At 37.5% G+C, this 22,642-nt stretch overlaps 1 protein-coding gene across 1 annotated transcript; it reads right to left on the bottom strand.

Annotated features, from left to right (window-relative positions):
* Nucleotides 1-1,002: 1,002 nt before the first annotated feature.
* On the bottom strand, nt 1,003-15,661 carry gpr4 (G protein-coupled receptor 4). The gene is made up of 2 exons (XM_026281933.1): nt 15,380-15,661; nt 1,003-2,722 (listed from the first exon to the last, which is right to left on the bottom strand). The coding sequence occupies exon 2, from the start codon at nt 2,314-2,316 to the stop codon at nt 1,222-1,224; it is 1,095 nt and encodes a 364-aa protein (XP_026137718.1). The 5' UTR covers nt 2,317-2,722; nt 15,380-15,661; the 3' UTR covers nt 1,003-1,221.
* Between the last annotated feature and the right edge of the window lie 6,981 nt (nt 15,662-22,642).

The raw sequence follows: 22,642 nt of genomic DNA, 5'->3' as shown, positions 1-22,642 counted from the left end.
AAAAAATGTAAACAACAGCAAAGCCCATTGTTTGGAAAACAGTTTCCATTTTGGGTATCTGTGGGCCATCGAACAGAAAGCACTTCAAACAAGAGACAGCGGAGAGAAACACACTCCTCTTGTTAAAGAGTCTTGTTAAGACTTTATACAGTGTATTAAGATGCACATTAAGACATGACACAGTCCTTATGGTATTTGTGTTGACTGTGACATCAGTGGGGAAATAAATAATCAGGCTTGCTTAAAACGAGCAATGATTTCAAAATAGGGATAGTAGAGTATGCTCCCCACGAAATCTAAACCGACACAAATGGCAGGCATGTACATATAAAACATTCAAAAGGAGAGGGATTTTTGACATCAGCATTTTGTTTACATTGATTAATCCTCTTTTCCAAGTTAAAAGATTTTATCATAGACAGTTTTTCTGGGTAGAACTTGAGGTACATAGGTGTTGGTATAGTTATCGTCAGAAAGTGCGCCTTATACAGCGGCCCCACAAAGTAAATACATTTACAGTGATTCACTCAAAATTTTAAATTTGGTCATTATTTAATCACAAGTTATGCTTCCCAAACCTGTATGTGTGTGTTTCTTTAACGGAGCACAAAAGAGGATAGTACAGTAGTAAATTTAGTCCAAAATTTTGTGAAAATTTTGTTTTTGTGTTTAAATCAGTGGGGTCCAAAATAACCCTGTTTGATCTCATTAACCCTTATGCTGCATTAGGGACATTTTTGGTCATTTGCAGTTTAATTTCTTTGACCATTTTGGCCTTCATTTTATGGACAAAAATAAAACAAAACAGTGACATTATAAAATGATCTTCTTTTGTGCTCTGTTAAGAAATGTACAGAATGACATGAGTAAATGATGACAAAATTTGTACGTGATCTATCTCTTTGAGCTGCACTTAAACGCTGAATGTTTATGCATTATGTAACAAAATCAAATCAAGTGGCAATGTTTTAGACAGATAACACAAGTACAGATTCAAGCAAAAAAAAAAAAACTGAAGAAAAGAAAAAAGAGAATATTGTTCAAAATTAAGACAAAAAAGTATTTTTGATGGTTAATTGTTACGTGAGAAGAACTTCACACATCTACTAGAAATAAACGTCATATAAAATGTAATCACCGTAGTACGTACAGTACACTCGCACATGCATTTCGATTCCATACACTTGATGGGGCCGCTGTATGTCACATTGACATTTAACTTCACTTTTTAACACTGAGAATGGTCATTTGAAGGCACTCGTCTTTGAGCACTTCAATGTCAGTTTTATAAGAATTCGTTTTGACCTCACTGTAGAAATCCGGCTTCTTCATAGCCAGAGGTGTCTCAACGGTGATGGACGCTCCCATGAGTGTTTCTGGGCTTTGGCCCCGTTGGAAGAGACCGAAGAGAGTGGCCAGGGCCCGGCCCACGTCATTACGGGCCCCTTCGTTGACAAAGCAGTAGAGGATGGGGTCCGCCACGCAGTTGAGGCTGGTGAGTGCTAGAGTCACATGATAAGCACCAAATAAGTTCTCCTCAGCACCGCAATCACAGGGGTTGCTAAGGAAGAGCACGCTACGCCACAACAGGAGGACGTGATAGGGAGCGAAGCAGAGGAGGACGATGAGGATCAAACTGAGGGCCAGCCTCTTGATTTTGGCCTTCTCTTGGCGCTCAGTGGAGACGTTGCTGCGCACGGCTCTCAGGATGCCTCTGTACGCAGCCAACATCACTCCCCAAGGTGCCAAGAAACCGAGAAAAGTGCGGTAAAGGTTCATCCCGGCCACCCAATCCTGCATGGGATACTTTTCAAAGCAGAAGGTGTGGTTAAAGCGGTCCTTGAAAAGCTCATCGTGGAAGAGAGGTGCAGAGTTGGCCACTATTTCTGTTACCCACACAACAACGCTGACCAGCAAGGCTGTTTTGACCCTGCGGACTTTAGCGAATTTCAGGGGATAAGCCACCGCCAAGTAACGATCCACAGATATGCAGCAGAGGAAGGCGATGCTGACGTAGATGTTGGTGTAGAAGATGAAACCGAACAGCTTGCAGGACACTTGACCGTGGATCCAGTTGTCATGGTGGATGAAATAGTCGATCCAAAGCGGCAAAGTGGCTATATACAAGAGGTCAGCCACTGAGAGGTTCATCAAGTAGACCCCCAACTCATTCTTCTGTCTGACCTGCATGTACGCGGCCCACAGGGCCATGCAGTTTGTGGGGAACCCAAGGACGATGACGATAATATACAGCACCGGCTGGAAGAACTGGTCTATGTTCGAGTCAACATTGCACGATGTTGAGATGTTACACATGGTCTCTTCACTTCCTCAGAGACTTCTATAATTATCGAAATTGCCTGAGGCTTCTACAGTCCCAACTCAAGCCATGTTTAATACTAAGACTGGAAAGTCACGAGATTTCCTTTTAGCTTTCATGTATTGTATAGTGACTGTAACACTGTTGCCCACTACCGTATAGCATTGTGGGCCTGATGTGTCACACGTCTCTACCACATTTCATGGCTAGTGTTTTAACCTCTAGGAGAGCTCAGAGGTCAAAGACGTGCCCACAAGAGAACATGCCATTAATCCTCATAAAACCATCACCGTTGAGTGGTTTCAGGTGGGTCAGGGTTTTTTTAGCAGTATGAAACAGTCACTTCCATCTCTGAAGTTTGCCCAATGACTAATCGCCTTTGGTTTGTCCAACAACATCCATCTGCAAAACAGGAAAAAGAACAATTATGTGAGTAACATGATTCATTATTTACGATGACTGCAATTTTAATTATTGTTGAGAAATGTGCTTTTCAGAGCAGTGCTGTGTATTTGTTAGATTAGATTAGCACTGTGACACATTATATTTTCCTATCCCCACCCCTAACCTTGGTCATCCTCGCATTAGCATCTGTTTGTTTGGAGTTCAACTGAATTAACATTCACTAAAAAGCTCCATCTTGTTCTCCATGGTTTGTATCTGCTGGTACAGAATCTCTAGGAGGAAGTCTCATTCTGAACAGACGTATGTGCAGATCTTGGTATGAAGGAGGTATTTTTTCTCCTAAGATGTATTATTTGTACCTTCTAGAAGGAGGAGATATGATTTAAAATAAACAGAGCAAAACATTATGGCTTGACAGGTGACCTACATGCTCTTTTCAGATTCATACGGTATTCCTACAACAAGGAACGACTAACACACATAAAAAAGTATTATTTTATTACTTATTTTATATTTATTTAAGAATTGAACAATTTACAACTCATTTGAACTGTATAATTTTATGATAAGTTATTTTTTATTATTTAAAATATTTTTTAATTAAACAAAGGAATAATAATATAAATTATTTTTCTTTTACATCCATCATTTGTCATATGTGCAGTTTGTGCACTCATTAAGGAAAACAAGCAGCCTTTTTGTAAATGGTGTTGTTATTTAACCATAGTGATGTGGCACATCCACAGTGTCTGGAGTGACACCAAGCTTGCTGTTTACTTCAGATTGTTTATAGATTCATGGAGAAACTGTGACAGTGCCGAAGAGATAAATGGGATATGCTAGTGTGCAAAACCAACTGGTGGCAGTGCATGTGCAAACCTTAGCATCCATATGTTAGATCACGATCACAAAAAAAGAAAGAAAATAAATCACTTTATTTTTTAAAATCATATTTTACCTGTGTATTTATTTTTATTTTGTTTCTCCTAAATTAAATGTAATTAATTTTATAACCAGAGTAAGTCAGTGCAATTTAAGCTTGAAGGAAATATCTGAACAATGTGGAGAAATGACTCAATCTGATTCAGACTCTGGGGATAATGGACAACATCCCAAAACCATAAACCAGATCAGTTCATTCTCTGAACTGAAATATGTTTGCTCTGAAACTTATCCCACTGGAAACTTTTACATTTCAGAATGACTTCAGACTACTTTGGAAATTGTACAATGTACAGACTCTCTGTTGAAACAAACAAACAAACAAACAGAAAAAAAGAACAGCTGGTTGGCTGGTTTTAGCTGGTCATCCAGCCTGGACATAATTGGTCAGTATGCTAATTTTAGAGGGGTTTTGACCACTTTTATTTTTGCTGGCCAGACTTGGAGACTAGCTAAAACCAGCTAAGACCAGCCAACCAGCTTAGGCTGGTTTTCACTGTGTTTTATTTATTTATTTTTTTAGCAGGGCTGGGCCATAATGAAACTTTAACTCATATGCACACCAAGAGCGAAGAGCATATTCTCTTCGATTTACTCGCTCTAGATTACTTGCTGGATGATATTCATGTCACTTGCATGAGTAAAAACAATAAGCCACACTGCGCTGAATGGCTTGCACCACAACGCATTATGCTTATTTCTGCTAGAGCTGACATTTTTCAACTTGCAAGGAAGACACGACTGTGTTGAATATCGCGCGACATTGCAAATCAGGTCTTTGCATTGACTCTTTTATGTAATTTATTCACACAAAATAATTTAATTCTCTTTTGGTGTGCACATAATTTATTCACCCTTATGTCATTCCAAACCTGTTGGCTACAAAACATTCTTCAAAATATATTGTTCTGTGTTATGCAGAAGAAAGAAAGTCATACAAGTTTGGAACAACATGTGGGTGTGCATGATGACAGAATTTTAATATTTAGGTGAACAATCAGTTTAAGAAGGTATCACTGCACAGTTTTAAAGAAAGCAGAATGAGGTTTTATTCCAGTCGTTAATTAAACAATTTTGACAAACACTTACATAGATTTTGCTGTTCCCCTATTCAAGTAGATGCATTTTCTTGATTGAAAATAGCTTCCTTGGGATGTTACAAATACTACTATTTGAACTGGTTTTCCTTAAAGGGACTTTGTATATAGAGTTATACTGCTATCATGATAAGATTACAGCATATTTGTCAGTGTTGCAATGCAAAACTCAAAATGGAATACTGTTTTACAAAAGATACAAGCAGGGCCATCCTTAGTGGGCTCTGCGACGAATGGACCGAGGGGAAACAACCGCCCACCCCCCACCCCCCCCGACCTCACACCAGGCCATGCATCAGCTAAGGATGGCCCTGGATACAAGACAATGCTAAAACAACAACATTTTGCACTGAGGAAACTTGATAAATACAAAATGACCTGCACTCTATTGTGATCACTTTAAACAGTCTAAGACTGAACCAAATAGATCAGTTATTGGAATGACAAAGAACTTCCCTAGTGTGTCACAGTCTTAACATATTGCTTGTGAGATTGATGCTTTTCAATCAGGAAACATGAGATAACAGCAAAGGTCCACTGCCCTGCCTGGGGCCAGTAACGGTGACCGATATGCCAACAGAGGCCTCAAAATCACTGGCCTAATCCAATCTGTCATTCTGCTTCAATATCAATATCTCATAGTGGCAGATAACAATGTATCCTTTAATAGAGAAAAGCGCAAAGCACCACAGGGTAAAAAAAAGTCTTAAAGATGATGGAATGTAAACCACTATAAAGTTGTCAACCCGACTTCATTTTCCTTCGGGTTGGGCGACAAGTGTGCAGAGAAATAACTGGCAGTGACGATGTAAGATATCTCAGATTAAAATATGGAGTTTGTGTGCATTTACAACTTTTGATCATATCAAAGTTTGCATTACACAAAAGGAGAAGATCTTTTAGTGCAGTGTAAACAAATATAGCTGGCCTTTGTCCATGATCAGTGTGGTAACATAAAGCACATGATAAAGACCTGTTAGTGTTACTCTCATTTTACCTCTATAGACAGGTGGAAATGATGAACAAAGCACTCAGACGTCAGACCCTTTTTCCCAGAACACTGAAAATGAGGCAAAGAATAATCAGGGACACCTGTGTTGCAACATTGGTACCATCACGCGCATCTCCAACAATGACGCTTTGGAGTACAAAGAAATTATTCTCTTTAAACCCTAGTGAGACTAGAAATATAGCTGTGTCATGGAAGTCATCAAAAAACACATATCTCAGAAGAGGACTGCTCAACCGAACTGAAAAAAAAAAAAACTAGCAAAAATAACTGAATATCAAGATTGCAATTACAGTAGCCACAATTAAGTTACCAGAAAAAAAGTGTTGACGACAGCATTCCATTTTAGTTTGTCAATGTGTAATGGCCAATTAGAGGTGTTAAAATGAGCCTACACCTTATCAGTAATGACAACCGTTACTAAAGTGCATTTTGTTTTGCTCTTAGATTTGTGGTGGCAAAAAAACTCTGCATTCTTCATCAACGAAATGGAAGCATTCTAATAGCACATTAACCTGAAACCTGTTGCATGTTCGACAGACCACCAGAGTAAATAAGCTCCTGTTGTAACACAATGGCCATGGCTTGCAGCTAAAGCTCACACAAAGTTTATGGGTCATTTCTGGTACTCAGTTTTCAAAGATCTCAAATTCTTGGCTCTCCTACGTTACTTATTAGTTAATTGTGTTTATGGCTGTAACGGTGGTTTATGTTTAACAAACTTAGACTTAAAGGACATGTGTTTAACATGGGATCTATTTCTCGAATGCTAGTAAAAAATGTCTGCTACATGTATTTTTGCCAACTGTCAGCATAAGTGACTACACACTTATGAAATAATCACATTATTTCACGAAATATGGAAATTCTGTCATCATTTACTAACCTCATGTTGTTCTGAAAACCTCTGTATTTTCTTTTTTCTACGAAACACAAAAGTTCCGAACAGACTGAAAAACAGACGCAGAGAGATGTGTGGTGCTTTTAAGTAATGGACACTCACTGATTTCAAGACCAGAAAATAGTCCTAATATTAACTCAGAGTACCCAAAAGCTTAAGATTTAGCAATGATGTCAAAAATACAGAACATACAGAACAGGTTTTGATCTATTAGGACAAACTGTCTAAGGGTACAGCATTTAGTGGCAAGCATTCAATAACTATTGCTATTTTAAAAAAACCTATCATAGAGGCCAGACAGGACAACGTGGTTTTGCTGTGTACATCCAAATAAATGATAATCGACTCCTGCGAAATGTTATCACGTTCCGAGGAAGCCCGTTTAATTAGGTTCAATTTCAAGTGCGTCTGATACGGTAATTATCTCAATCAAATCAATCGATTTGTTGTGTGAAACACACTTTCTTGTGTGACAGACATGGTACGTGCAGGGAAAATGAATAGGAAATGGAAGGCTGGACACTTGACCCCTGAATGACCCGATCTCCCATGGGACTCGCTCTGTAATGAAATGACAAATGTTGTTATTGTCCAGTTTGAAGAACCAACTGAAGGTTTCTGTAATTGCGGTTTCATGCATGCGTACAACAATGTGAATGTGGAAATATGTTTTAAAAAAAAACTGTTTCATACAGAATGAGGTAATGTCTTGCTTTTCTTTTTTTAGCTAATAGTGATTATTTAGGCCCTGATCCTGCCAGGTGGATTTTATCCGAGCTGTTATCAGCTTTATGTTTTGTGACAGTTTCCCTGTGGTTCAGTGGGGTCATGCGTAATAATGAGTGTAAACATGATGGCCTTAACAAGACCCGCTCTGCCTTGAACCTCCCTCCTTTCTGGTCTGATGGGAAGGATCCCGATGTTATCACAGCACCCTCACAATAACAAATACAGTTAGTATTTGAAAAGACGAGCCGGCAGATTTCCAATCAGGAGGTGCAGAGAGACGAGTCTTTCCACTATTTCTTAATGAAAGAGCTGGAGAGAGATGTGAAGAGAGAGAAGGAAAAAGACAGCGTAAGAGGGCGGTATCCAGAAAAAAGGCTGAATCTAAAATAGAAACATCTGATTATTCATTTATTCACTCATTAGTGGGAGATCAGATCAAGGATACAACAGCCAGGCCTGGCAAAACTCCTGGACGTGCAACAGACACCGGGGTCAAACAAGGTTTATTAAAATATCCACGGGAAGGACAAAAGGACAGCTAGATCTAAAACTAGATAAAACCTTACTATATGAAGCCCATATCAAAGGTGACAACAGATGCAGACACGTTTATAAAGACACACAATGACACAAATCTAAATATATATATTTTCAGCATTTCCAATAATCCTTGATAACGTGTTTACAGCTGTGGCACAAAGAAATGCCTGAAAATAACCTGTACTCTTTATAGAAAAGTGGAAAGTCCTGCAGCAGCCTGAGTGATTCAAAATTGTTCCTGAAATCGCCCAGCAGCAAGCGCTCCGTCAAGAGCAGCTCTTAGAAACCATTTCTTTCCATGAAAAGTCATCCTATTAAATCTCAGAAGTCCTCTCCAGTTGTCACACACGAAAGCCCCATTCACACCAAGAATGATAACTATAAAGACAGCTATAAAGATAAAGATATTAGCGTCCACACCATCAAACGATATCGTCTGTTTATTCTAAGCGTATGTGCGTCTGTCTTTTTAAATTCTCGAGCTCAGGATGGATTCTGATTTGCTGCCAATGTTTGTATCATTCAACAGCTGGAAAAAATCATTCCGAAAATCATTCCAATGATATTCTTTCTCTGTGCCTTTATTGTTATAGCCGTGGTCGTTATCTTTTTAGTTATCATGCTTGGAGTGAACGGGCCTTACAACGTTGTTTTACCATAATAATTATATGCATATAATAACATATATGCAAAAAACAGTAACTGCGAATCAAGAAATGCTGCCGAGAACAATTCTCATTGCATTTTCAATAGAAAAATAACTTATTTCAACTTTTTTTGAGTAAAAGTATAAGTATAATATGTATAATAAGGGATAATTTCTCCATTATATGTGCATCTCATTTGCTGACATACAGCAGTGTATATACAAGGTTCTAGATAATGTTTTGGTGTCCCCCATTTTGATCAAATATATAATAAATATGTGGAAAATTCTGAGAAAGAAGCACATTTGTCCTGTTCTGTACTAAGGTTATTCACCGCTCTCATATCAGGTTCATGCCTAGCCCTGGAGAATATTGCAAAGGGTAGGTCAAGTCCTGTGGTTAACTGCTTTTTCTAGATTGTTGACTGGTGAGATTTGACACCTTTCCCTGATGGTACATCCATCCAATTTCTTCAGCCTTTTTAACAGTGATACATTTCAAAGAAATAGCAACAATGTAACTTCTAAGAACCAGCTAACCATTTAGTAACTCTGATGTTATCTGAATTCTTTATCTACACTCACTGTCTTTGTATATGATTTGTTCGAATTTACAGAGCTTTCCCTTATAGATTCATATCTATTATAATTTAAAATGCTGATAAAAGATGTCATTTTTATGCTACATTATAAGATGTCAGCAGGTTTTCTGTCATGTAATCTTTTCTCATTCAAGCTTTCGAAATAAAGCTTTCCATTCTGAAATTATGTAACACCATGCAGATCTGGTCTGGCACCTGCTATGTATTTCCTAAGATACTAACTAGAAACCAAAAAACACATAACTGTTGTACATGTTTTGACACAAATAACAAAAGACACAGGGACTGTTTGTGCTTGTCTGCCAGTCCACTTTATAATTTAATAACACACACATACACAAAATCAGCTATTGCAAAACAGATCAACGTATCAGAATTATATTTAACAATGAATACAGAATAGAACACATTAATTTATTCTTGATGTTCAAGAAATATTCTTCCTCCAGCAGTCTTTCCCGTCCTAGAGTGATGTTTAGTGGAAAAAAACACACTTATTCAAAGATAAATGTAATGACAGACTTACAGCATTCTGGTCTTGCGGTCTGCATTAGCCAACAGTACAAAAGAGCTGATGAATGTGTCATCACCAATGATGAATATTATGGTGTTTGAATCCTGGCTCCTTTAAGTGTGACATGTTGACTTCAGTATGGTGGTAGTGGTGCAAGAAGCCTAACTAAACTTTTTTTTACTGCCAGGACGCACCTGGCTGTTCAAACAGCAGAGGCTTTTAACATGAGAACACTGGGCAACTGAAAGGGAACTAATTCAATTGGGCTCCAAACTGCTCAGCATGATGAATAAGAAGGTAGCTAAGCAGGAAACAAACCCATGCTGTCTACCTGAGGGCATAAGCAGATCATTCACCACACCATGTCGGTGCCTGCTGATGATGCCATTCTGCATTAGACAGATTGAAAATGTTTTGAATTCACAATGGTGTTTATTGTTTACAAATGCACAACTAGAAAGACTAATCAAGCTCATCAACCTAAATTATTAAACTTAGAGCTCATGCAATTAGAAAAGTAGTCCCACTTTGTGTGAGTGTAACCGCTATTAAAGGAATGGTTTGCCTACAACACTGAAACAAAAGAGGAAAGCAGGCACTGACCAGAAAATGTCAAGCTCCAAAAAGGACACTATAAAAGTGTTTTACAGTATGTCATGCACTATTTAGGTCTTTTGAAGCCATTATGATTTATATGCATTATGAGAGAAACGGATAAAAAAATCAGCTTTCTTTCTGCCATAGCTCTCAAATGTCACTTGTGTTTGCATGTATCCAAACATAAATAGATCTCATGTGTCTCATCGTGTTTGAAAATGTGCAAACGAGAGTGATATTTTAGTGCTGCTGTAGAGGAAGACTTTCATTTCCTTTATGCTCATGACTTTTCCTTATGCAATGTAGCTTCAAATTACTTAAAACATACAACAAAGGACATATGGGTTACTTTTATGGTAGTTTTATGACCTTTTCAAGTTTCTGTTTTACACAAAATAAGATTTCAATGTTTTTCAAAGAAGTATGTTATGCTTGCCAGGCTGCATTTATTTTTATCAAAAACGCTGTGAGATTGTGAAATATTATTACAAATTAAAAAGAAATTCTTTATTTATAGACATAAAAATGTAATTTATGACAGCTATTGTTCCAGTCTTCAGTGTCACATGATACTTCAGAAATAATTGAATATGCTGAATTTATGCTTATAATTATCAAGGCTGAAAACAGTTGAGCTGCTTTATATTTTTTGTGTAAACTTGTCATACATTTTTTAGGTTTCTTTGATGAATAGAAAGTTTGAAAGAACAAAATTTATTTGAATTACCTGAATATTTATTAAACTTTAAAAAAAGTTTCCTGTCACTTTTGATTAGTTTAATGCGTCTTTGCTAAAAAAAACTTTTACTCAACCTAAACTTTACTGAACCAGATTGCATTGTAGCAATATATATTTCTGTGGGTGAACGCTTTCACTTATTTATAACCACATATCTCGTTGTGTAAGCTATACATTACATAAGTGAAGAAAAAAACTGATTTCCTGATATGTGCAGACACACACTTGCACACATGCACAAAAGCAAATGCAAACCTTCAGAAATACACAAAATGAAACTTCTTAACCTCTGCATTACACACCAATGTGCTTGAGGTCACAGTGATAATAAACTCAAGTTATAGGCTTCATTGTGAGAGTGTAGGGTTTTTCATCCGTATTATTTAAACTGGCATAAAATCTTAATTTGTCCAATTGAATCACTAGTAAATCTGTTAAATGAAGCGCTACTTAACATAGTCTTCTAAGCAGTGCTCTTTTTATTTATTCTCAGATAAAAGTTTCTGAGAGGAGCAATGTGCTTTACAAGGAACGGTCCATTATATCACTACACCACTTTCACATAGCAGACTGACCATGGCAGGTGAGCTGAGTAAGAACTGCCTGTCTCCCTTGGTATTGATTCAGGGCAGGTATTTAATCCTTTCCTAACTGTGTTTTATGCTCCAGTGGAGAGGCGGCCATGTGTCTCTACAGAGACCAGGGCAGGCATCCTGCAAGGGGAATTAATGACTTCAATAAAAGTGCCACATTTTCCACTCAAGTCCCCAGTCAAGGGTTTTATTGGTGAGGTTTAATTTGGCTTAAACTGGCCGGCTGCTTTAGGCACGGTCACAAATGCTAATCACCTTTACCCCGAATCGCAATTAGAACAGGTATCAGTATGACAATATGTTTTCTGAAGACAGAAACAGGGAGAGACAGAGCGAGAGAGAGTCTAACACTAATCTCACTTCAAGCTCACCCGGCCAGCTTCATGCTGTCTTTTGATAAAGCTCAGAAGAAACACCTCCACATCTCATCTGGTCCACTTCTGCTATTCTTCTGTTTCATCTGCGATTGTGTTGACAGGCTGTAACTTGGCAGCAATGTAGCACAGAAGGGGAAATTGCTGGCACCTGCTTAGCGAAAAACCAGAGCAATGTTTAAAGGGAAACTAGATGCTGTGTCATGCTGAGGAAAACTTCAAAGCACAGAAGGATTAGTTTATGTGACATTGAAGTGGCCAAATAGTTTAGCAGGGTCAGAACAGGGTAAAGAGTTGAAAACCATTAATGAAAGAAAGAAGGACTCACAACATTCCCACAAATGTGTATTCAAATGAAGTCCATAACTGATAGAATGTTTACAGTCATTAAGTCCTCAAGCAAAAAGGTCATTTGTGCATAACCAGAAATGTTTGTGATTGCTTGTGCATGTACTTTATGCTTTTGAACACTCTAAACAAGTAAGGTTCAGAGGTTTGCAGTGAATCCATATAAGAACCATTCTGGTTTCTCCAAAGAACTTCCTAAAACAACCATTTGTAATGTTCCTCTGTGAAGTTTTGTGGATGACATCCAGTCAATTTTAATAGGAATCCACACAAGCAGGAGTTATTTTGTGTAAGGTTTCATGTTCCTGAATTTGCAGTGTTGAACAACAGAAAGCTTTGGTTTCAAAGTGACTATGCCTGAAGAGCTGCTCAAACTTTGTAGCAATACTAGATTAACCTTTTTCCCCCACAAAATTTTGCTAATGTGACCACATCATTAGTGTGAAGAATATTAATAATCTGAAGAAACTTCTTCAACTATAAAAAACCTTTTTGTGGAACGAAAGCCTCCTTGGATGCCATAAAGATCAGTAATTTTTAAGAGTGAAGTTTAATATTGTTAGAAAGCTTGTACACCAAAACGTAAAGACACGCGTTATCCTTTATCTTCTAATAAAATTTCTAATAATAAAGCTTAATAGGTCCTTCAATAGTCCTTGTTGATAGCAATGCTGATAATAAACATTAACTTGACAATAATTAACACGACCTTTACATGTCAAGGAAAAATGGTCCAAACAACTTCTGAGCCCACAATACAAGAAGAAAGCACATGCAAAGCGCGTGCTTGTTTCAAAATTGTGATCAACACATATAGTTGTAAAGGCTTATCTCTACATATATCTTCAATAACCTACTGCATTCCTCAACATTTTCTTTTCTGCTATCAATGAAAGCCTGTTAAAGGCTGTAGATGTACAAGCCTAAGGAAAGATTTAAAACGCTTCACTCTGAGCCATCTAAATTGTTGGCGATGACCTAACCTCCGTTTTTGTTCTCGTATGTCAATACTACCACAAGTGACAACACCAATAGCTTCACTAAAAGCTTCTACTTTTGTCCAGAGGACCACAAGGGGCTGAAGATTATCAGCCAATACAGAACGTGTTGAGTTACACCGTCTAAAGTGGAGAGAGACGAACATCAATGTGCTTCAGCGAAGACCTGGTGGACTGCTGATGTTTTTACTTTTTACATAACACACCTGACATGGTGGGAATGTTTACACAGGGTTCTACTGATCCAGCCATTCAAAATCATGATCCACTTCGAGCCTCCAGTGTGTGAGATGGATACGCAAGATAAGCATATGTCTGGTGATGGTGTAATATGATATAGTTTGATATATGGGATGTTTCTGCTGAAGCCAGTGTCAGGTTGCTGACCAGATCAAACCATTCAACAGAACTCACTGCTCTAGAGGCCTGGGTTGTTGCCATAAAACTCAATTGCATTTAAGGTAAAAAGACTGCCTGCAAAAAGCCTTATCCAAATAGCTTCAGTAGCCATTAAATTCAATCTTTGCTGTGAACCGCTGGCGCAATAAAATCTGCTCCTACCGTAGGTGTTTCAAACTACAAATTACTCCACATATTTAATTATACACTTAAATGCTATGAGTTCATTAGTAAGTTTGAAAACAGCCACTTGTGAGGCCACCATGGTACTGGGTTATAGCTTCTCTCACACAGTCTGGTGCTCAAACCAGACATTACCCTCACAAAACACCCTTATTAGCTGAGACGGGTGGCACTGGAGCAGACACCTCATTGGTTCACGGGAAGATTACTCTTCTCTTCTAGTCATGCTTTTAATGTTAGTTCTTATCTCGCATCCCCAAGAGGGCAATTACTGTTTGCTCAAAAGGAATGATTAAATGTTGGACTTGTTTCCTAACAAAACCAAGAGAGAGATGCCATATCGGCCAAGGCACAAGGGATCATTCCAGAAAAGCGTTTCACGTGCCACTGCCCTTTGCCTCTAAAAGATCAACCACATGCTGGAGATGCTGCAAGAGACTTATCAGCCACAAATAACAGCAAGGAGGAGAGGAGGATACACACATCTCAAGTGGCAGGTTTACATGTAGAGCCACTGTATTGGATTCATATTGTGTTACATATAACAGCTATTGAGCTAAAATGAAATATGAAATGCAACTACTGTGATATCAGTTTTCATATATTTTTGTCATTCGCTGCCAAAAACGGATATGCAGTGACTGATTCTTTTAAATGACAAATATGAGAGAAAATGTATTGTATTATACACAGTGCAAGTAACATGCTGTAAACACTGCCAAAGGCCCTTGTTAAATTGCTTGTTAAATCAAGTTGTCCCCACTATAACCCACATGTGTTCAAAAGAGGAATTCATTTGAAAAACACTCGAGCATCAAACTAAATGCATTAATACATAAGCTATTATAACAGAGGGACTGTTGTCCTTTACAATTACGCCTAATTGAAAAGGTTAACATTATGTCCCATTAAAACAGTCAGGTACAATCTTAAATAACCAACACCACTGTGACAATTTTGTATGGTACAAAATGTGCTTGCCAAAAGTGGAAATTTGTAGAAATAGCAGCCTTAAGTTCTCTTTCTAATACTTTGAACACCATGTAGCGTAATAACCCCACATTGCATGTAATGACTAAATAAACTGTAATACTGTCAACAATGATACCATCAAAACTGTTACCAAGCTTCATAGATATTTCCCCTTACATATCTTAAAAAGGCACCTCACAGAATGACCCCAATAACTTTTATTATGTCTATGCATTATCAGCCTAATGTCTTGTTATACATCACACGCCTAAATGACATATTAGATCTCGAAAGCATGTTAAGACGTGGCAATAAGGCAAAAGTACAATTGTGTTGCATAATTATTCAATTGTGACACTGGTTTTAAAAGTAATGAAAGCACTGATGTGAGAAAAAGCGATTTAATGGACTATAGAACTTCAACATTTATCATAAGACTTACATAACAGAAGGAAAACTGTTGACACTTACATGATAGTGTGCCCGCAGGTCATTTAGTAATAGCGACATTCATACTGCCAGTTATAGAGGTGATGATCTCTGTATCTCCAAACCGCACACGCAGCGACAAACCCAACAAAACTCTCGTTTCCGGGCAAACATCGAGCAGAATTTACAAGAAAGCAGCCATATAGTCTGCAGTTCACATCACACCAGCGGACAAACCGAGAGACACTAGCGAAGTTGCAAAGCGCAAACTGTAAGTGAGCAGCTCACGGAGGTTGAGGAGAAATGTGACGTGCGTTGTTCAGCACTGACCGTCCCATTGAAATATTGGCTGGCAGCTCGAGACAGGATTGCCAAGACTGACATCTGGATATGATGAAACTTCGTCTAAAAACATTCTCATTTTTCTCTTTATCGTTTGTTTTATGGCTCCAAATCATTTACTGCCAAGATGTCACTTCTTTACAGAGTCCGCACCAAAATGTATTTAGGAAATAGCTTAAAAAAATACGATTATGATAATGTAGAATGTGACTAAAACTATTCATATGAATAGAGCTACCTGAACACTGGTTTCTGTGAGAAGAAATTTGAATTTAACACCTAAATGTATTTAGGAAATAGCTTCACAAAATATGATAATGTAAAATGTGACTAAAACTATCAATATGAAATACCTGGACACTGGTTTCAGGGAGTAGAAATTTGAATTTTTACCGAGATTTGTTCACGAGTTCGTCACATTTAGCCATACAGTATATGTCAGATTTTAACTCAGTACTTTTTAAACAGTAGCTGTGTCCAAAACCGTTATATACGCACAACGCAAATGTACTAAAGTGATAAATAATTACATTTTGTCACGTAGCGCCTACAATTCGATACGGGTACTTTACGTAAAGCGTTCGAGCAGCGTGCTGTTGCTATGGTTACTTCCAGGCCAACGCGTCTTAATCGCGAGGCGACAGAAGCGAGCGTGTTTTTGTACTGTATGTAGGCATATTGCTTTCCTTACGAAACTGACAAGATCCAATCAACATTAACAAGACCATAAATACATACCGTTACAATCCATCACGCTCCCTAAGGTCACAAAACGCTGGACTTTTGGTAGTTCCTAGGATAGCAAAGTCCTCTAAAGGAGGTAGAGCTTTTTCACATTTGGCTCCCAAACTCTGGAATAGCCTTCTCGATAATGTTCGGGGTTCAGACACACTCTCCCTATTTAAATCTAGATTAAAAACGCATCTCTTTCCTTAAACCTTCGAATAATGCATCTCTTAAATTGTGAATGCAGTTGCATCTGATCAAATGCGCATTCTTATTCTTAAGCTTGGGTTAAACTAATTAATTTTACTTTGTTGGAACAGCAGCTATGCTAATGATGTCTCTATTTGTTTCTCTGTTTTAAGAAGAGATGATGCTGACCCCCTCAGTGGACCCCAGATGATGAACTATCTCCTGAAATCAACTAACAGAACTAACAAATATTGCTACAGTGTGACTGCATCATATAATAATTGCTGTTAATAATGTTCATCGTCTGGCTGACTACGTCTTGTATACATTTTTCTGAAAAATCCTGTCATATGCGCACAAACTGACAGTCACCACTTGTAAACTACTACTAAATATTGTAACGTTGCTTTGTAATGATTTGTATCGTAAATAAATGAAACAATAAGTGTAACAATCAACCCCTACATGATTACACTCATTCCAGACATCGCAAGACAGCAGATTTCTTAATGTGACTAAACCCACAAGACTTCTTTGTAAATAAAACCACCAAAAGGTCAAGCAGTGGTACCATATTAAGTATTTATGCCCCAATGCATGCTGGGAAGAGAGTAAAAGAGACCTATCCACTAACAAAAACATCTTTAGGGGAAAAAAACTTTAAAGATACTGTAAAAAACATTAGATACTTGTGTTCTGAACATTTTAAAGTAAAAAACCATAAACACCACAACAATCTAGTAAAACTTTGGTTGTTTTCGTCTGTATTATCTAGGCTACTTGAGCTAAGACTAACTAATTTGGAATTTGTAACACAGTCATGCTGTTGCCAATAATGCAGTGATGACAATGGTCTTCAACTACTTATATTATAGCAGACAGCCACTTAAAACTGATCTTACCTGCAAACAGGATTGAATCACCTCCATGTACTGTACATCACAATGGTTTTCCCCAAGGTCTAACAAACCCATTAGAGTCCATTAAAACTCATGCCTAGGCCTCCCTTAACTGCACTCTCTTTTAGAAAACATGATTAGAGGTAGCGCCAGGCTTCAAAAAACATCATGTGGCTGAGTATAAAAGCAGTTTGATTGTTTGATGAACAAACAAAGAATGCATCACTCTCGGGGCGTTCCAGGTCAGTCTTGGAAACACTTTTAAAAATTCCACGTCCAATCACTTTTTTGGAAATAATCCTGACAGCTGTTTCGTTTTATCATAAACCTTTTGGGCTGCATCCATTTATAAATTTATACAGCAATTTGTAAATTATTTAAAGATGAGTGATAATATTTGTACACTTAAGGAGCATTTGAAAGTTGTGAACGTTGCAAAGTGGACAATCTCTACATCTGTGCGTTATAATCCACGGTCACATAAGGTCACTATACCCTGTAATGAAGCAGTGCTACATCAAGCGAACCTGCAGCTGTGACAAATGGTGTGTCAAATGCATTGCACAAACAAGCCTGATAAACAAAGCCAGTAAAATCTCCAAGGAGATAAGAGCAACAGAATTAGTATTTGACAGCTTGAAAGAGGAGATGGATTCATTGCACTGGCCTGGATTCAACACAAAAACATCTGGACGTGCAGTGGACCTTCCTGCTCTATATTTGTATTGTTCAATATGACCTTATCATATTAGAAGGAAGCTAGATAATCTCCTAAATAACCAGGTAGCAAACCTACAGAATTAAATATGTTGTGGCAGAGATAGTTTTCAAATCCCAGCCTCTTAGTGCTCCAACCTTGACAAAGTGCACAAAAAAAACAAAAAACAATTGCAAGCCTGTTCCCTGAAATGTTCCATATGTTAATTCCCCTACATTGCCTGAAGATATCTACCTCTTTGGCTATCTTGATCACGAAACATGCACCGCACACTGCTTCTAACTTTACATTATAACATCAACTTAGCATGTTTATGAAAATAGCATTTAAATGTACATTTTTCATTCAGTTTACTGAAGGTCCTTACTTGTGTCTTCCATGGCAGGTCTGAATGTCTATGAGTAATGTCTACTGCAAGGTTGGTTCTCAGAAGGAACAACAACAAGACAAATTCACTGAATTGCTGTTGAAATAAAACAACAAAGCGAATGCATTCTGGGAAATTGAAAGTTTTTTCCAAGCATGTTTTTGTAGTGTAGTTAATAAAAACATAACTGTTTATTATTAGTTCATGTTAGTGCAGGTTCATTAAACATAAAATAACAGATACAATAACTGATTTGTATAATATATTAATAGAAGTTGAAAATAATTAAGATTCAGAGGCGTTTTTCTTTTTTTAGTGTGTTAGTGAACTAATGCTAACAAATGGAAACTTATGGTCACACTTTTTTCACTCTCAATTTTAAACTGCAATTCTGCATCCTCAGTTTAAATTCAGAAATGAAAGTGAACTTGAAAATGTATTCTCAATTAGATTCTGAATGACAAGCATTCTTGTCTGGTACATAATATCGAAACAGCATGTCCTCTGTTGTAAGCCATTGCATTGTTTTCACCCAGTCCATCAATATTTCTGTAATATCGGTGATAATTTCACTTTTCTGACTTGAATCTAGTGTAACATCAATCTGCACTGATGTTGTGTCCCAGGGCATGCCGTGGAGAAATCCAATTACACTTTTATCAACCGCTAGTGTCACATCCATAAAGTATCTGTGGTGTGTTCACGCAGGCAAAACGTGAGAGCAAAAGTGCATATAGAATGGTGGTCAAAAACAGCATAGGATGGATTTGCGTTTTCAGCTAAGAGTTGATGCAATCTTAAAGTCAGGGAGAAATAGTGTCAGCATATCTTTCACAGCACATATAAATCAGTTTCCCTGTGCGTTGGGAATACACAGTGGGGAAGAATAATTAATATCTGTGAAGTGGTCAGAAGCCACACTTGCATTAGGAAACTTTTCTGCAGTGTTTAGGGACATCATGGTTGAATTTCCTTCCTCCCTGACGCTGACTTGCAATCCCAGATGACAGCGTTGCTTATTTTCTGTTCTGTCACCTCGTCTCCAAGGAGCAGACTGAAAACTGTGGGTTCAGGATGCACTAAAGCTGGAATGTCTGGTCACTCAATGGAGTCTGGGTGGCTACAATGTCTGGATGTCTAAAAAAATCCATAGCACAGACCAATATTCTAGAAACTGAACATGTCTATATTATACAGCGATGATATTTTGCATATTTTCTGCCAAACAGACAACAGATTTTTGAAATAATTGTTAACTACTTAAAATACTTATCTTACACTTAAAATAACATTGTGGCAAATTAATCCAAATGTTTTTGATGTTTCAAATAGGCAATTGTGATATAAAAGGTTATATGAAAAATTCAAAGAAAATTACTTCCTTCACCCTCTGCCCCAGTCTCTGTTGACAAACAAAGACTGAATGCTGCTGTGTTCTGCATCAATAATGTAAACAGTATGAACAGTGAGGCACAAAGCTGAGACGGAAAACATTTTTTGGCTCAATAGTCATAAAAATTCTAATGGACACCATTACTGCTGTTAATGCTCTATAAATAAATAAATAGTGTAAAATTAATGGAGGCCATTATCATATTATTGAAATGGATTGCTTTACGCAGACCGCAAATTTGCATTCCACTGCTTTTCCATTGTTTTTCTATGCAAACATGCACTGGATGGATATGTGTGACCATTCACTCGCATTTTGTGTATGATGTGCTGCGACGCCCGAGATAAGGCTTTATAGTAAGAAGAAAAAATGTGAATAGAGAAGAATGCCTGAATTTACAGTATTCATTAAATAGTAGGCAAAAAGCCTGCAATTGTTCTACCATTTCTCGCGAGATTTTGATGCGCGTATCAGATGGACACTTTACTATCCCATGAGGCCATGGAACAGGATTTATGAAAAGCCAATCAATCACAGCCAAGAGATGGCCCTATGACTCAGCAAGATCATTTCATGTTCTTCCAACTGTGGCAAAATTAAAGATTTAAGCAATGCTCAGACTGTTTTAAAATCAGCATACTGTCACTGGTTATTCAACACTATCTATAATGGTACATTAGATATTAGCATGTTAAAACTGTCTATATAGTAGTTACTGAACAAGAAAAACAGAAACGTAGGAATTCATAAATACACAAATAATTATAGTAGGCCTATAATATATTGTGTACTGCATGTGCATATAATACATGCAGCATATTCATAAAATGTAATTTTATGTTCCACAAAAAAGCCCTTTATACTCATTGGTTGCCGCCTTCTTGGAAATTACATTAAAAGATTCTTCATTCTTCATGCTGAAGTCGGGATGATCTCCCAGAGTTTAAAAGTCTGATGTCCAGCATGGAACAGAGGATTGAAACATCAAAAAATCTATTTTTTCTGGAATGTAGCAATTTTTATTTATTTATTTTTTTAACCTATTTTCACTGCCTCTGTCTCTTGTTTTTCAATGCAAAACTACATCCTGTGTGCATGAATGGCATCCTTTATTATGAATACTGCCAAATCAAGGCCACTAATCAGCAAAACAGGTGTCTGTGTCAGAATACTGCTGTCAGGGTTTCTTTTGCCATACTGACTGTACTGTATCCCATGTATTAGGTGGCTACTCAAATAAATATGTGAAGATAACATTGATTTGAGTTTAAATGAGGCCTATTTTATAATCTTTATCTGTATATTATTTTAGATCGTCCTCTAAAAAATGTCAATATTGTTTGCACTGGATAAGTGAAACAAAAGATCATAACCAGCTGCAACTTCTGTGGTAAATCAGCATTTCAATGAGTGATGGGAAACATGGGAATGATCAAACCTCTGGGTGGTGCAACTGGCCAATCAAAATCAAGCATTCTAGAGAGCCACTTAATAGTAATAAAACCTTTCTTTTAATAAAAAAAGCAAAGGGGATAAAACTAGGCTCAAAACATTTATTGGACAAATGCCTCCACTTTTTATGACTTAAAAGCAAGTCTATTTTGAGCTCCAATTGGCTTTAATCTCAGGCTGAAAACACTTGACGAAGCTGCTCATCACAGCTCCATCCGGCTAATTCTTCTCAAGAAGTGTTTGTCTAAAAAGAAGAGGGAAAAGCTTTTCATTTCACTAAGAAGCAGATATTATTTCCCCTCCATTCAGGAGCTGGAGAGCTGTAGATTAGCGCTCCCACACATGAGGGTTTTAAAAGCCAATATCTAGTGTGTCGTTGCTGGGCAACCAATTATCCAAGATTTGCACTTCCTCTTTGAATGTTGTTTGCTATTAATGTTAGGAATATTTTTTTCCATTCTAGGATTCTGTAGTGTGTGAAGAATGTCAAGATACAGGCATGCCAGCTTTTTGCACAGTGGACATCAGAGAATTAGATTGCTGAAATGCTCAATTAATTATTAATCATCAGATAAAATCTGAAATGAAAAAGACAAGAGGCATTTTCTGGTGTAAACTGATGCCAGAGCTCTCTCTGCCTCCATGCTGTGCTCAGCTGTAACAACGTAGAAGAGTGGAGGGGTGTAAAGAATATTGTTGACACTTTCCCCGTTCAATTCCAAAGACACTTACAGTTTGCTTAGAGAGGGGGAAGAAAGAAATGGAAGGGCAGATGTTCTGCAATTTCATCATTTGCCACAGCAGAAAACAACTCATGCCTCCAGGAACTAGGCCTACTAGGACAGTCTATTTATGTACCCATCACACACATACTTGGAATAAGGTGAAAGTACTAAGTACTTAAATTAACACAAAATAACTATGAACAAATAACTATATTTGCCCAGAACAGGGCCAGATATACACAATGCAGAGTTTCTGTTCTGGCCAGAATGTCAACACTTGAAACTGTAGATGATGCAGGTGGCTGTTTATGTTTAAAGGTTTGAGCCGATGACCTTTCTGACAGTCTCCATGTAAATGTTGGCTGTAAATACAGTTCATATTCCTAAATAAACCTCTACTAGGAGAATAGAATGTACTAAAGAAACAGCAACTGAACTTTACTCTTGTCATTTTGTTAGTATGTCATAAATTTAACAGTTGTTTTGGTATCTAT

This window comes from Carassius auratus, chromosome 15 (assembly GCF_003368295.1).
Source record: "Carassius auratus strain Wakin chromosome 15, ASM336829v1, whole genome shotgun sequence".
Classification (NCBI taxonomy): Eukaryota; Metazoa; Chordata; class Actinopteri; order Cypriniformes; family Cyprinidae; genus Carassius; species Carassius auratus.
This window is presented reverse-complemented; position numbering and strand designations above follow the sequence as displayed.